Genomic DNA, 13,638 nt, shown 5'->3' with positions numbered 1-13,638 from the left:
GAAATAGCACGTTTCCTGGTCGGCAGAATAAATCGGGGCACTCCTTTACCTGCGTCAATTCCCGGGTCATGCTGGACGTGGACAAGCGTGCGGAATACCGCTGAAGCGTTGGAAGAATTTGCATTCTATGCGATTAGTGGTCGCGAAAAGCGGACGAGGAAAAACGTGACGGAATGACGATTCCGATTCTCGATTGGAACGGGCCGCGCTTATACACCCTTGACGAATATCGCCGCGTGCTTCGACGAGGATAAAAACGTCGTCGAGGTTACGGATTTCGGTAATACGGGACCGTGCCCGCGACTTAGCAACGTGGCTGCTAATTAATGCCGAAAACCACACCTTCGCTGGCAATTCTGCCAAACTCATGCATCTATGACAGCGATGGGCGGGGCAGGACGGTCCAAACAAATTTTCCCGATCCCCGATTGGCCGGGACACTTAAAAATAGTCGGTTGGGGTGTGGTGACTCGGATACGGCCAGGCGTAGCACACATCAAACGGCATAAATATCTACACACTGGCTTGTCGCCCGCCGCGACACACATTCAAACTACACGGAGAAAACCCATGTGGCTTGCGGAGACACTGCCTGTAGAGGATGCCTGCGAGCTCCTCACTCCGATGCTCGACCTCGAGGATTTCAGATCTTGAGTACCCTTCGGAGCCCGAAGTCGGTCCGTTGTCATCGCAGGCCGCGGCTGAAGAATCGCGACCGTACCGCAAGTTCCATATTTCCGTCAAACGCTCCTACCGATCGTTTTTTCTTGTCGCGGATGATCCAACGCGGATGGATCATGCGTCGCGAAGCGGTTTCGCGTTCGGAGTGACCAGCGGTCGGTTTATCGGGGACTTTTACGGTGATGAATGTGAAAATACAGATCAGTGTAGCGAGGAACGGTTGAACCGATGCTTTCGAATCCCACGATTCTTTGAGAAGCCCAAACAAAGTTCACCGTAAGTGTCTGAAGCGTAATCGTGCGTGTGTGTTGACAAGTGTTTTCTGGCAAGCGCGTATTCATCGGTCGGAATAACGTGCCCGTAGTCCAATAAACTTGGAAAATGTTCGAGTGACGGGAATCGGGGGAACTTTTTGGAAGCGGGGAAGAAAGACGGAAGGTCACGCGGCTCAAGCAGGTCCGAATTTTACCGTCCCCGAGATGATGACCTTGATGACAGACGTCGGTCAGTATCCCTACGAGGCGGGGAGCAGGTCCTCGTACGAAAGTTATCACCATCATCGACATCATCATCACTTCTACGCGACAACTTCCGACGCCGATTACCTCCAACGATACTCCAACGATCGGGACGATCATCCGAGGGCCACAAGCGCCGATGGGAGCTTGGCTTCGGCTGAAAGCAACGGCTCTGGACGCTGCTATCATCGAGATCCTCTACGGTACTTGTTCATGCACGTAATACGCACCTACATGTCCGCCTTCGATTTGTAAAAGAAAAAAAAATTGGTCTACTTACTACGGTCTTCACCCCCATTTGCTGTACGATGATTTTATTTGATCATTGATTTGGCGGTTGCATCGTGTCGTTAAATTTTACACTCTCGCATCTACGTTTGGAGTGATCCGTCAAGGCGATCAATGGTCCAAGCGAACGGTTCAAAAGCCGAAACTTTCACGTGCAGATGAAAATCAAAATGCGAGCATAATTCTACCAGCCTTTAATAACCACGTTTGGTCTGAACTCGCTTATCGCATTCGGCCTTTAATACAAACGTCGATCCGGTACATCAGCAACAGTCGATAAACGTCACGTTTTCAACTAGAATTGAATGATTGAGCGTTCCTCTCAAAACTTTTAATGACATCCCTCGGACCCGAAAGCACAATTGAATAAATTTATTCGTATCATTTTCCAACTTGTAACAATGAAATATGTTAAAAGTTTACCCGCACTCGATGTAACCTCGTATCTCCGTAGAGAAAAAGATAAATAAAAGATAATAAAAAAGTTGGTCAGGCCGGTTCGGTATTGGCGAAGTTCCGCGCCTATTCAGACCTCTGAGAACGCGCGGCTGCGGCGACCGCATGATGCACGGTATCGCATGCGTATAACACAAGGCGCGTGCTTCCAGGCGTAACTATCGACAACTATTGAATAACTAGGCTGTTTCGCAGCGAGCCTCCTCGACCACGTCGTGTCCCCATATCTACATATATATATACATATTCTACGTGCATAGCGCACACACAAGCAGGAAACACGAGCAATCGCCAACCCAGCCTAGCAAGTTACACACGCCTTGAAAATTGCGTAGTCTGAAAATATTCCGACAAGTATACAAATCTCGATGGGAGATAATTGATAAAAAAAAAAAAACCGAAGAAATTAGTCGTTAGGACGCATTTTAATTCCCCAGGCGACATACAATTTTTTTTTAAAGCAAAAACTTCGAGGATATTGACCGTCGATCAATGCTGTTATACTGATCTAATTAACCAATTATTCTGTTTTTCACTTTTAATGTATTTTTCTTTTTCGGTTGAGAAAATTTATCGAATCAGTAATGAAGTCTGTGTGAAACGAGGTAAAATTAATTCTCCGCAAGGGTAACACGGCGAAAATATCAGCGATTTGTTTGTTTTTTTTTCATTCTTGGCACAATTTTTACCGGAGATGAAGTACTTCGTTATTAGATGTGAAAGAAAATTAAACAAGCCACTGTACGCAGGCTTTTTACCGTTTCGTATACGGGTGTGCAAATTTTCCGGTTCAAATCCATATTAGGAGAGAGAGAATAATGCTGGGTATGAGAAAATGTTATAATTTACTCGTTAGAACCACGCAGTTTAATATCGGAGGGCGTCTCGTTATCTCTCGGATTCCAATCTACCCAAGGATCTTCCTCTTCTGCCGGAGCAAGTTTCCTCAAATTTATATTTGTACGTTATTATTCCAGCCCCGCTTTTGTAATATTCCGGTTACCATTACCTCGGTGAAAAATTATAGTCGAGTAATTTTTAGGATCGATTGATCAGGGATCAAATAATACAAGCGAATCACCCCATCAAATTACGTTTGAGTATACAGAAAATTAACTTTACGAGTTTGAATGAAATCATACGCGATTCTCCTGTGTTTGACAATCGGCCAATTTGCTATACAATCCGAAAACATTATTTCTGAAATTACGTAACGCGTTTTCAAAGGGTTCCAAAATACAGGAGGGTTTCCGAGTGACGTACCATGCGAAAACAAAAACTCTTTAAAATTGATCATTAAACTGTACTGATTGTTATAGAAAAGTTTCAACATCCACGTTCCGACAGTCACGGGAAATTTTCTGTACAAACTCGACTAAATTGACCAGAATAACAATGGAGATTATTTAACAACTTACCACCTTCATTTACCGATACCAGATGTACGTCATTATTTAGTTAAAGCATAAACGGGTGTCAAGTTGAAACCGCAGTATCTGTGTACCTACAAATAAGTGCAAGCATTTGATGGAGGGAAAAAGATTCCGCAAGCATAATCGTATAATGAGAAATGCGCTAATTCGCTGCTTTTTATAAACAAGCCCTTCTCTTGCAGAGTGCATTAATTACGAGGGTAAAAAAGTGTAAGCCAATATGTTATATCGATCGACAAATATTACAGTATCGTGACGACGCGATCAGTGTTTCAATATCTCTACTTTTCCACACTTTTCCACAATTTTCCAACGAGTCCAGGGTTGAGCCGCTACAGAAACGTACGTTCTATACTGTTCCGCATCGTTTCGCTGCCGGGTAAGAGGCTGACACATTTACGGCCGTACCGCAATGCCCGGGGAATACAGGGGCGAAAATTCGCTGCGGCTATGCTCGACGATGTCTTTACTGCCCTAGAAACAGTTCACACTTTACCTGCAGCGGTTGTTTGTTTTTGTTTTTTTCTATTTTTCGTTTGTCTTTTTTTTTTTTTTTTTACCCCTTATTCTCAGCTTTTTCGTTTTTTCCATGCACGTCGCGAAGGCCGAAATCCGCACGCGACTTTTCCGTCCTCGATGTCGAGGCGAATAAGAAAACCACGAAAAACAATCGGCGTGGACGACATCGTCGGGGTGACGGAGAAATCCGCCTTTTCTGCGTCTACTGCTCGTTGGTAGGAATCAGCGGAAACTTAGTCGATTTTAAAACTCATGGAGGAAAAAAAGGATTTAGGTGTCTGTTGAGTTAGCGAAGTTTTCGTTGTTGTACATAGTAGAAGATTTTTGTAAAATTGGTGTCGTAGCACTAACGGTTGTGATTATTGCTTGAATTACAATTGACAAATGTGATGCAAGTAACTATTTTGCGCGGTGGTAATTGTCGGTATATTTTCTGGTTAACGCAACGTTGGATCTGTTTTTTCAGTTTAATACATTTGTTTTTTGATAAGCCAGGCCTTAACATCAATTTATTGTGGCATAGACATGAAATTTTCGCAATAGTTGTGAAGAAAAATACAAACATGTACAGTGTGAATGATGCTTAATAAAAACAAATAATAACGTACTAGATTTTTGGTCACAGCTGCGAAACTCATTCTCGTAACGTAGTCGGGACTTTATTTCTTCGATTGCGATAGAAATGGTGATAGTTAAGAACAGTGTTAAAACCAAAAATAGAAAATTCCTCGATGTTTGAATTCAGTTTGGATTCATTCGATCGAACGAATTGTTCGACTGCCGAGAGTTCAGTTTTTAAAACTGTACAATCGATTGTCAGATATTTTTAGTAAAAAAAGATTTTTTATTCACACAGATATTTACAGAAAACGGCGATTTGAAATTTCTTCTTAAAACAGCGGAAAATTTTTGTTTCTCGTTGTCCGTTGAACGAAGCGAGACACTCGGTTTGAGCAATTAGAGAAATTGATTCGTCCAGGCCGTCGGCACTTGAACGAGGATGAAAACTATATATTTATCAAATAGAGGATATTTTTTTCAGCCAACGAGCGAATGCGCGAAAGAGTAAATATTTTTCTCTTCGCTACGTTGAGTGCAATCCGCATGCGTATGAAACTTTTTTATATTATCCTTTCCACGAGGGGAGAGAAAGGGGGTCAAAATGAATGGGATATGAAAATAATATATCGTGCGGACGTTATTAGAATTTTCAACAGATCGTACGTCACACGCGTTGGATAACGTAACGCGTATTATAACGGCACGGATATATTTCTATAGAAAAGTTGTCGGCTGCTGTACCGACGCGACAGCTAATACAGCAAATGTAAAATCACGATTAATGAAATTTACAGCTGATCTGCAAACGCGGCGTGGAAAAATTTCAACATGTCGAGGGTAAAAAAGGTGGCTAAGGCTATCGGCGATTGATTTAAACGCTTCTCAATTTACCCCGATAATTACTCATGTCCCGTCCAACTTTCGTCGGCTCAATTATCGCGGTAATTCTTCGCTTCCCCCATTTTCGAAAACCGGAAACTCACTCACGACAATTCGTGTTTTTCGTCGAGTTCCTTCGAGCTTTCAAGATTCTGGCAATTTTCACCATGAGTATTACAGCTTTCGTGAATCAGTAACATGCCCAAATTCGTAGGAGAAAATTATCCGCAATTATCGGTACAGAGGGTACAAAATATCTTTAACAAAAATAGCTCGTATACATAATTTCACAACTCACTCGCATATATGAGGAAAGTGCTTGTCTAGACGACCGAAAATGCAATTACATGTTATTTGCCGTTTGATAAATCGACGGAACGACGAACGGAGAGATGTTGAAAGAATAGAAGAATTTTACGAGCCAGGTTGGTAGATGTTATTTTAATTTGCACGAGCTTTTCCGGTTCGATAGTCGTCGGCAATTTTATTTCTTTGCGCTGAAAGTACGGAGTAGCTTGAAAAAAGTTACTTCCTTCGACGCCGCGACGTTCACAAAAAGTCGAAACACATTTCTCCTCCATTTCCAACCGAACAGCGAGAGAAAGAATGAGAAATTTATTCGATCGAATAACGTGTTAAGTCACGGAGAATTTCATTGGCTCGTTTAAACCTATAATAATTAATCGCAAATAGCGATCGTAGTTCTAGAAACGAAATGAAACAAACCTCAAATTGTGAGCTTCTAGTTTCGCCAACTTATAAAGTTGTGCAGACTACTGCACAAATTTGCAATCGCAGAAACTACGCGAATCTCATCTGTTTGCTTCGAATGCAGGACAAACCTGCACCGTACAATTTATTCATTTATTTGAAACGGGTTAGCAATTTAATTGAAACAAACGAACTTGTGTGCTTCGTGAATATCAAGACGGTTGGACTGTTTTTGATCTGTTTAGTTTCAGTGCAAACAGGGTTCTTATCGGTTTAGTTCTGGACACAGAAGAGGATTCACGCGAATTAGAGAAAACGATTTTTGCGATAAAGGGTTTGGTTTTACGTCATTTTTGAGCAATAAAATAAAGTTTTTCAACCTTATACGTACATGCGTATGTTCCGCCCTTTTCAAATCAATTTGAAAAAAAGAAGTCGAAATCACTCGATTCGAAGGGTAGTTTTAAACCGTGAAATTTAACCTGCGAATGAAATGGTAAAACAGTCCAATATGAAAATCGTTACCCGAGCTCTGGTTAATGGGTTTCTTTTCCTTTTTTTTTTTTTTTTATTTTCACGATATCAATAACATAAATCCTCAAGTGCGATCATCCCGCAATAAAACTATCAAAAAAAAATCTCGATTCTCAATAATCGAACTTCCATAAACCTGCAGGACACCAGGAATATGTTGACCCTTTCAATAACACAGTTTTCCAATTAATATTTTGGCCCGAATTTTGTGACTCGTGAGGTTTTTGGGGTAGCCGATGACGAATCTGAAGTCTAAATTTGATAATTTCTAAATCCAAGATGACGGATCTAGTACGATGAATGTAAAATCGAAAAAACTATCAAAATTCGATGATTCTGACCGAAAATAAGGTTTCCCCATATTTTAATAGTCGTGCGAAGTAACAACGATCATTTAAAGTTGTAAATAAAGTGTAATAAGGCTAGGGCGTGGAAATTTTCAAGGAAATCTAAACGCTTAAGCCGTAAATCAGGATCGAAAATTCGAAGGTACAATTTTGTTCCACCTCTGAAATTCTGACGCTTTTCCATATTTGCCCGCAGATCGCAATCCCGGTACACCCCAGACTCCGACGACGCGTCCTCGGTCATTTCTGCGGATGCGTCCGCGGATTTGGAGTCGCCATCGGCTGACGGCGAGGAGGCGGGGGAGGGAGAAGCCGTCGAGCACGTGCCGCACCCCCACGTCCTGGACGCCGGAAGTCCCCACGGACCGCGAAGGTGTCTCTTGTGGGCGTGCAAGGCGTGCAAGAAGAAGACGGTGACGGTCGACCGAAGGAAAGCGGCGACGCTAAGGGAGCGAAGACGTCTGCGGAAGGTTTGTTTCCGTTTTCCTTCATTTCTATCAATCTTCTTGCCGATACTTTTGGAGAAATTAATTGGCGAAACGGGGCGTCAAAGTTGGCGCAGCTGAGGAGTTGAGCAGACTCCGCGGGTTATTTGGCCTGTAACTTGGCAGACGGAAGTTGGCCAAGATATGATTAAGATAAGAGGCAAGTTTTGGCTCGAAAATATTGTCGGTAAATTTTCAAGAATTAAATCAAACTTGACGGGAGCCGTCACGCCGCTATTCTCTGGCTCTGGTTTCCTGGCAGGCGCCGTTTATACATATCCTCGGATACACGCGTAGCTGGATAATTTTGTGAAAAGTTATCGCTGGGATTAGAACCGGCAGCAGTACGTACAGACCGTAATAACTCTCGTTTCCGTCTCCACGTTTACATCGCTCTTCGATTCCAGGTGAACGAAGCCTTCGAGGCTTTGAAACGACGGACGAGCAACAACCCGAACCAGCGTCTGCCGAAGGTCGAGATTCTCAGAAACGCCATCGAGTACATCGAGAGCCTCGAAGCCCTTCTTCAAGGCAGCATCACTCCCGGCTCCCAGGATCATCCTTCCGTCGAGAACATGGTGGGTTTCATCTTCTTATTTTCATGCATTGTTGTTCGAGGGTTTATCTCTTACCCTGTGACAAGGGAGGGAAGAGAAGCGATGAAACTCGTCGGTCCTTCTGAATGGAAGAGACGTCTTGGGAGATGCTGAGGGCGCCTGAATAACCCGCTGGGGGAAATACTTTGAAAAGCTCACCCCAACCCCCTCCCCCCTCCGCCGCCCACTTTTATTACACTGACGTTGATTAGTCCTTTGAACTGCAATTTCTTTAATATATAATACTCGACTTAGAATTTGTCAAACAACGAGAAGCTTTTGGCGGATGAAACGGTGCTTATATATTTTACGCTTAAATACCTCTGGACGATATTTGATTGTTCAGAGTCAAATGTATGGTGCAGCAAACTCCCGATAAGCGAGATCTTGAAGAGATTTCTCAAGCGTGTAATATAATCCTCGTTATCGCTTCGAAATAACCCCAGTGCCTCAATTTCGAGTAACAATAAAATTAGTCGAATCTTAGAGTTATGTTAGAGCGTAATTTCTATTTCGGTATCGAACAATCAGTCAACCGATTGTATGAAACTTTTACTTACATGATCAGGACGAAGTTGGACGCGGTCCAGCAAGGAAGCAGGACAAAGTTGTTAATTAGCGTTATCGAAAGGGTGATAAATAATTTGTTAGATCGAAAAAGTTTTCACCCGTGTAATGACGCGCGTATTTTTGTTCGCTCATCAGTCTCGCGATCGGGGAAGCTGTAAAGATAAATTAGCAGCACGTAAAGTACGATAATGTAATTAAAATCAAATCGCTCGCACGATCGATTTACCGCACAATTCTCTGTACCTTGCATCTCTGGTAACTCGACGAAACAAATCTCAGAGCTCTATATATAATACACATATATATATAATTATATATACTGTATGTGAGTCAGGGAATCAGAAATTGACTTGTCGCGATGTCGATACAGAGAGGAAGCGAACTGTAATACTATTTCCGGAGATAGAAATATCCCGCAACAATCGTTGCGAGCTGTACCGGAGACCAAAGTAACTGCAGATCCACTGTGCAGATTATAAATTTTTGTGTAATTGAAAATTCTGGAATCGATTCAAAACTTCTCGCCTCTCGAGTTATGGATTATCAGAATTCCCTTCGAAGAATTAGATGCTCCGAAAAATCTTACGTATAACTTCTGAGTCGTTATGGAATCACTGTATCAGCTATGGTCGACCCTTCATTCTCAAAACCGAAGTTTCCCAACGAAATAAATAATTCGTATTGGCGAGTTTTCAAAGCAGAAAAAATTAAGGTCTCCAGGCATATCACCACGATGTATGTACGGAAAATCACACGTACCATCGACATTCGTAATTCAATTGATCCGCGGTGTCGGAAAGAAAAGCTATCGGGCAATTTTCCGAAAGGGGAACGTGTAAATGTGTATTCAACGGGGGTGGCAGGCCGGCGGATGATGAGGGGGGTGAATAGGCGGTTTTATTTACCGTGCAACTCGATATCTGCTCTCGACGTCGGCGTCTCTCTGCAGCCGTGACATTATTGGCTTTCGATACTTGTATACTTGGATACTTGGATACCTGCTTCGTTAGCCTCGACGGTAGCCGTGCTCGAGCGATACCCGCGGAAACAGGAGCGGACAAGGATCGCTGTACGGTTCGGGGGTGAGGATCAACCACTCCGAGGACCCACCCGACCGGAAGTGCTAAGTTTCAACTCTGTTTAGCCTCCAGATGATACGGTTTAGGACCCGATTCATGTTCGCAGCCTCCGTGGGGCCGCTCAGCTCACTTGAGACGGTCAAAGTGGCGAAGACGCGAGCTTAAGTCAGAAGGAAATGACTTTTACGCCGTCTTGTACAGCATTCTTTTTCGTCGGACGGAAGACTCGAGGTTTTTCGGATCTTTGGACTCCGTGATCCGCAAGTTTGTGCCCAAAGCCGAAAGCCGTCGTTAAGAATTCACGAAACTGATGTGTTGGAAATAAAATTCCATTCAACCCTTGTACGGTGAACCGGAAATTGAGCGATGGTTATAGACTCTTGTCAAGCCGTTCAAAGCCCACCGGAAAGAGACGCGGCAATGCGATTCGAATCAGGTCATTTCCCTCGAGCTTTATAAAACCGGACCACGATTAACTAGAATTGGAAATTGACGGTGAAAACGTTTTCATTCTTCCCCTTTTGGATCGAAGACGAAGCATGGTGGAAATGGAAGGAATTAGGGAACGGTAAAGTGCTATTCAAAAAACGTGACTTGTGTCTAATTCTAGTAAAATGACCTTAATAAAAGTGAGTACTAAAACATGCTAGATCATTTGATTACAGCTACAGGACTAATTTTCATTTTGTACCCGAAACTGTTCTATGTCAGTAGAAAAATGAAAATAGGTGAAAACTGTGTAGTTTTTTAGTATCAATTAAAAATTTCCCTCAGTGCAGGGGTTAGAAAACAGCCGGGCAGTTGCAGTACGAATTCCCAAAGTTCAATTCGTGCACCGTTTAAACTTGTAAAGCCAGGGACGAACTCTTCGGGTAACTTATCTCGACTTCGGGTGTACTTACGTACAGCGTTTCGACAAGTAACGAATCCCGACGTGAAGTAAGGCAGAAGTAACTAGCGGAGACCTGACCTATCTCTCTAGTTGCACAGTGGAAGCGTCCGTGAGATTTCTAGCATTGTATTTTCAAGACACACACATACGCATCGCCTGCAACCGACTCAGTTTTCAACAGTTCGGTGCCGCGGGTCCCGCGGGAACTGCAACAGCATTGTTTCTATACGCCGGAAATAGAAGCACCGGCTTTGTCTATGAGGCGCAGCAGCGAAGCCAGAAGACCGAACTTTCGAATACTCGCTAAATTTATTGTTCCAATGCAGACTCCGCAGCTTCGCTCTTCCTCGAACACTGTTAGCCACTCGCTCGTCTGCATGCTGATCCAACCCGAAGGCTCATCTTTCTGGGTCTTAAGGTCCCTCACTTTGTTCTTACTCTAAACATAGAGCATGGTCAGTGTCTCATAGATTTACGGATTTCGACTCGAGGCTGTTTTGCCCCCGAATTCCTTCCGGAAAGCGCACAATCTGTTTTACCTGCGGTCGGTATATCAGGGAAATGGTGGATCGGCGATCGGCAACTGCCGGTAATTCGAAGCCGCCGATCGGCGAAAATAAATACCGAGGGGTAAAAAAGAGAATGAAAGTAGGCTGCAATCCCAATCGTTGCGTGATATGCGCACCGCGCCCCGTTACCGCTTCTGTTTCATTTCAATTTTCTCGCTCCACCTCGTTCTCATTTTCCACCAATTCTCCTCTCTCCTTCCTTCTCGTCCAGCCCGCAGTGTAATGCGTAAGCTTTAAAATTTCAAAGGAGGTTAGGTAAACGCGATCGTCCGGCTTTTTTCCCCGCTTCGTTTCACATCGGATCATGCACAGTCTACACTCGTCATACTGGTAAAAAGCTTTCCAATTTCCGTTTGCTTTGCGGCAAATTGAGGGGTGGATAGAAAGCTGCCCATGCATTATCGTAACGCGTCGGATTTTATATTGAATCGACGCGATCCTCAAGCTTTTAAATTTTATTTCACAACGAGAAAGCTCCCTCCTGTAATTAGCCCGAGAATCGTGCATTGCATATAATATCTGCAAGCAGACCCTCACGATTCACCGCAATTCATTACGGTTAAACATAACATCAGTTCCTCTTCGCTTGTGGTAAGAGCGTGAAATTAATGTCCAAGTCATACTCAGCCGTACAGCTCGCTTCCGTTCTTCTGCATCAATTAAATCTTAGAGCTGCAATGGAAGGAGCAATCCACCGGATTGCTTCCTCGGTGATAAACGTGGTGAAAAAGTGCTTCCAGTTGTCTTATGATACGTATACCTGCACTTGTTGTTTATGTTTGCTTTCAATATTTGTTCCTGGTAGACTGAAATATGACGGTTTGAATGTTATGCTGTGGTCGTTTTTTTTTTTTTTTTTTTCATTCTATTGCTTTTACCAGACGATCATTGTTCCTTTTTAAAATACGATCACGAAGCTTATAACACTTGTGAATATTTGATCGCAATGTACGTTGAGTACTTTTTCCTCCGAGACGTTTTTACACCTAATTCGTTCAACACCGGGAGGCTGCAAAAGCTTAAAAAAGGAGTAAAGAAACAGAACAGCACGCTTCAAACCAAATATACGTATACATAGATATTAGTTCGTGTCTAAAAGGGTTAAAAATATCAAATTACAGAGTTTTAATTAGATAAGAAACTAATTTAAGTCTGTGGCAAGTGACATGAGCCAGCTGCAATTACGATTCGTTTTGTACTTAGCAGTAGCCAGTATCGCTTTCGGAGTTTGGTGGGTCGTCTGAAGGTTTTTTTTTTTTTTTTGTTTTTTTCCTTGTTTAAATTCATTACTTTTTTTCTCATGATTCTGTCCCTTTATTTCTCGAACCTTGGTCCCTCCTTCGACAGACGCGCGGCCCGTTAACCGTTAAACGCAATTAATAGGATAAAAAGGGGCTGGTGCTGGTGCTCAGCGAGGGTGAGGATCAGAAGAAGGTCGAGCTTGAGTTACGAAAAGCACAGCGTGCATTCCTCGTGCCGCATATGCGCACGTCTCAGACTGATCTGTGAGATCAAGTAATATAATAATAATGAGAAGGAGAAGTAAAAGAAGAAGAAGAAGAAACGTAACGCCTTATCTATAATATTATCCATTTACGTAACGACCTCGTGTCAACCCCCGTACATATGCATGTACATGCAGGCTGCAGCTTTTCATTTCTCTTGATTTTTTCGCCATAGCGGGTTTTTTAATTCCTCCTTTTTTCTACCACGCCATCTCTCTCTCTCTCTCTCTCTTTTTTACACTGCGTGACACACGTGTTGGCCACGTGGACCACACTCGACCGGCTCGAGCGACGGACGCCAATGTTTTTGCCCCCTTGGCAGCATTAAGTATATATTACCACTTTTTTCCACCCCGGACCCGTCGCAAGAACCGCTTCCAATACCTAAGCGCGACGATGACTTTTTCTCCTTACCTACTTGCACTTTCCGCGGACGTCGTCGCCGAACCCTAGAGATTTTACTCCACATTCACGCACGGCCGACGTTACGTAATCGGAGGACACGATAATCGGTGGCATCCACCTTTCCGTATTCGGAAAATGCTCTCCCCCCTTCGCCAGTCATTATCTATTATTCATTTTCACTCGCTCGTCGCACCGCAAGCTACTGTCAGACTATCGATTTTACCGATACGTCTTAACGCCGCTGAAAAATTCATATGCCGAATGATAAATCGGGGCAACTTGCAGGACCTTGTTCCATCTTTCTCTTCGTCTTTTTTTGGAATCATGAGTATTTCATCCCACGATCAAATCCCATTTTTTGATTCATCGATATCGCTGAGCTAGAAAATGGTTTCGAAATTCTGGACTCGATGAGATGAGAAACTTGATTTTTCTAATTTTAATTACACATATTTAAGGCATTTGATATTTTTCTTCAGAAGAATGTCTGGTCTATTCTTAACTCGAATACGATCACGGCTTTAAATGTTCCACTTGTTTAAACTCATTTTTTTTTCATATTTCTCATATATTTTTGTACTTTTTATACTCTTTGGTGCCTGACTCGTTA

General features: G+C 43.0%; 1 protein-coding gene across 5 annotated transcripts in view; it reads left to right on the top strand.

Moving 5' to 3' along the window:
• The first annotated feature begins 607 nt into the window (after window positions 1-607).
• nau (myogenic-determination protein nautilus) overlaps window positions 608-13,638 on the top strand; it is a 62,411-nt gene continuing 49,380 nt past the window's right edge. For all 5 annotated transcript variants that reach the window (XR_006882909.2, XR_006882907.2, XR_006882908.2 and 2 more), the window contains exons 1-3: window positions 608-1,402; window positions 7,124-7,397; window positions 7,820-7,990. Coding sequence is in view for 2 of the 5 variants with exons in the window: in XM_046623840.2 (XP_046479796.1) it covers window positions 1,161-1,402; window positions 7,124-7,397; window positions 7,820-7,990 (687 nt within the window). In the remaining 3 variants the exon portion in view is untranslated. The remainder of the gene's footprint in view (window positions 1,403-7,123; window positions 7,398-7,819; window positions 7,991-13,638) is intronic.

This window comes from Neodiprion pinetum, chromosome 4 (assembly GCF_021155775.2).
Source record: "Neodiprion pinetum isolate iyNeoPine1 chromosome 4, iyNeoPine1.2, whole genome shotgun sequence".
In the NCBI taxonomy this organism is placed as follows: Eukaryota; Metazoa; Arthropoda; class Insecta; order Hymenoptera; family Diprionidae; genus Neodiprion; species Neodiprion pinetum.
Note: the sequence above shows the minus strand (reverse complement) of the source record. Positions and strands in the feature narration are given on the sequence as shown.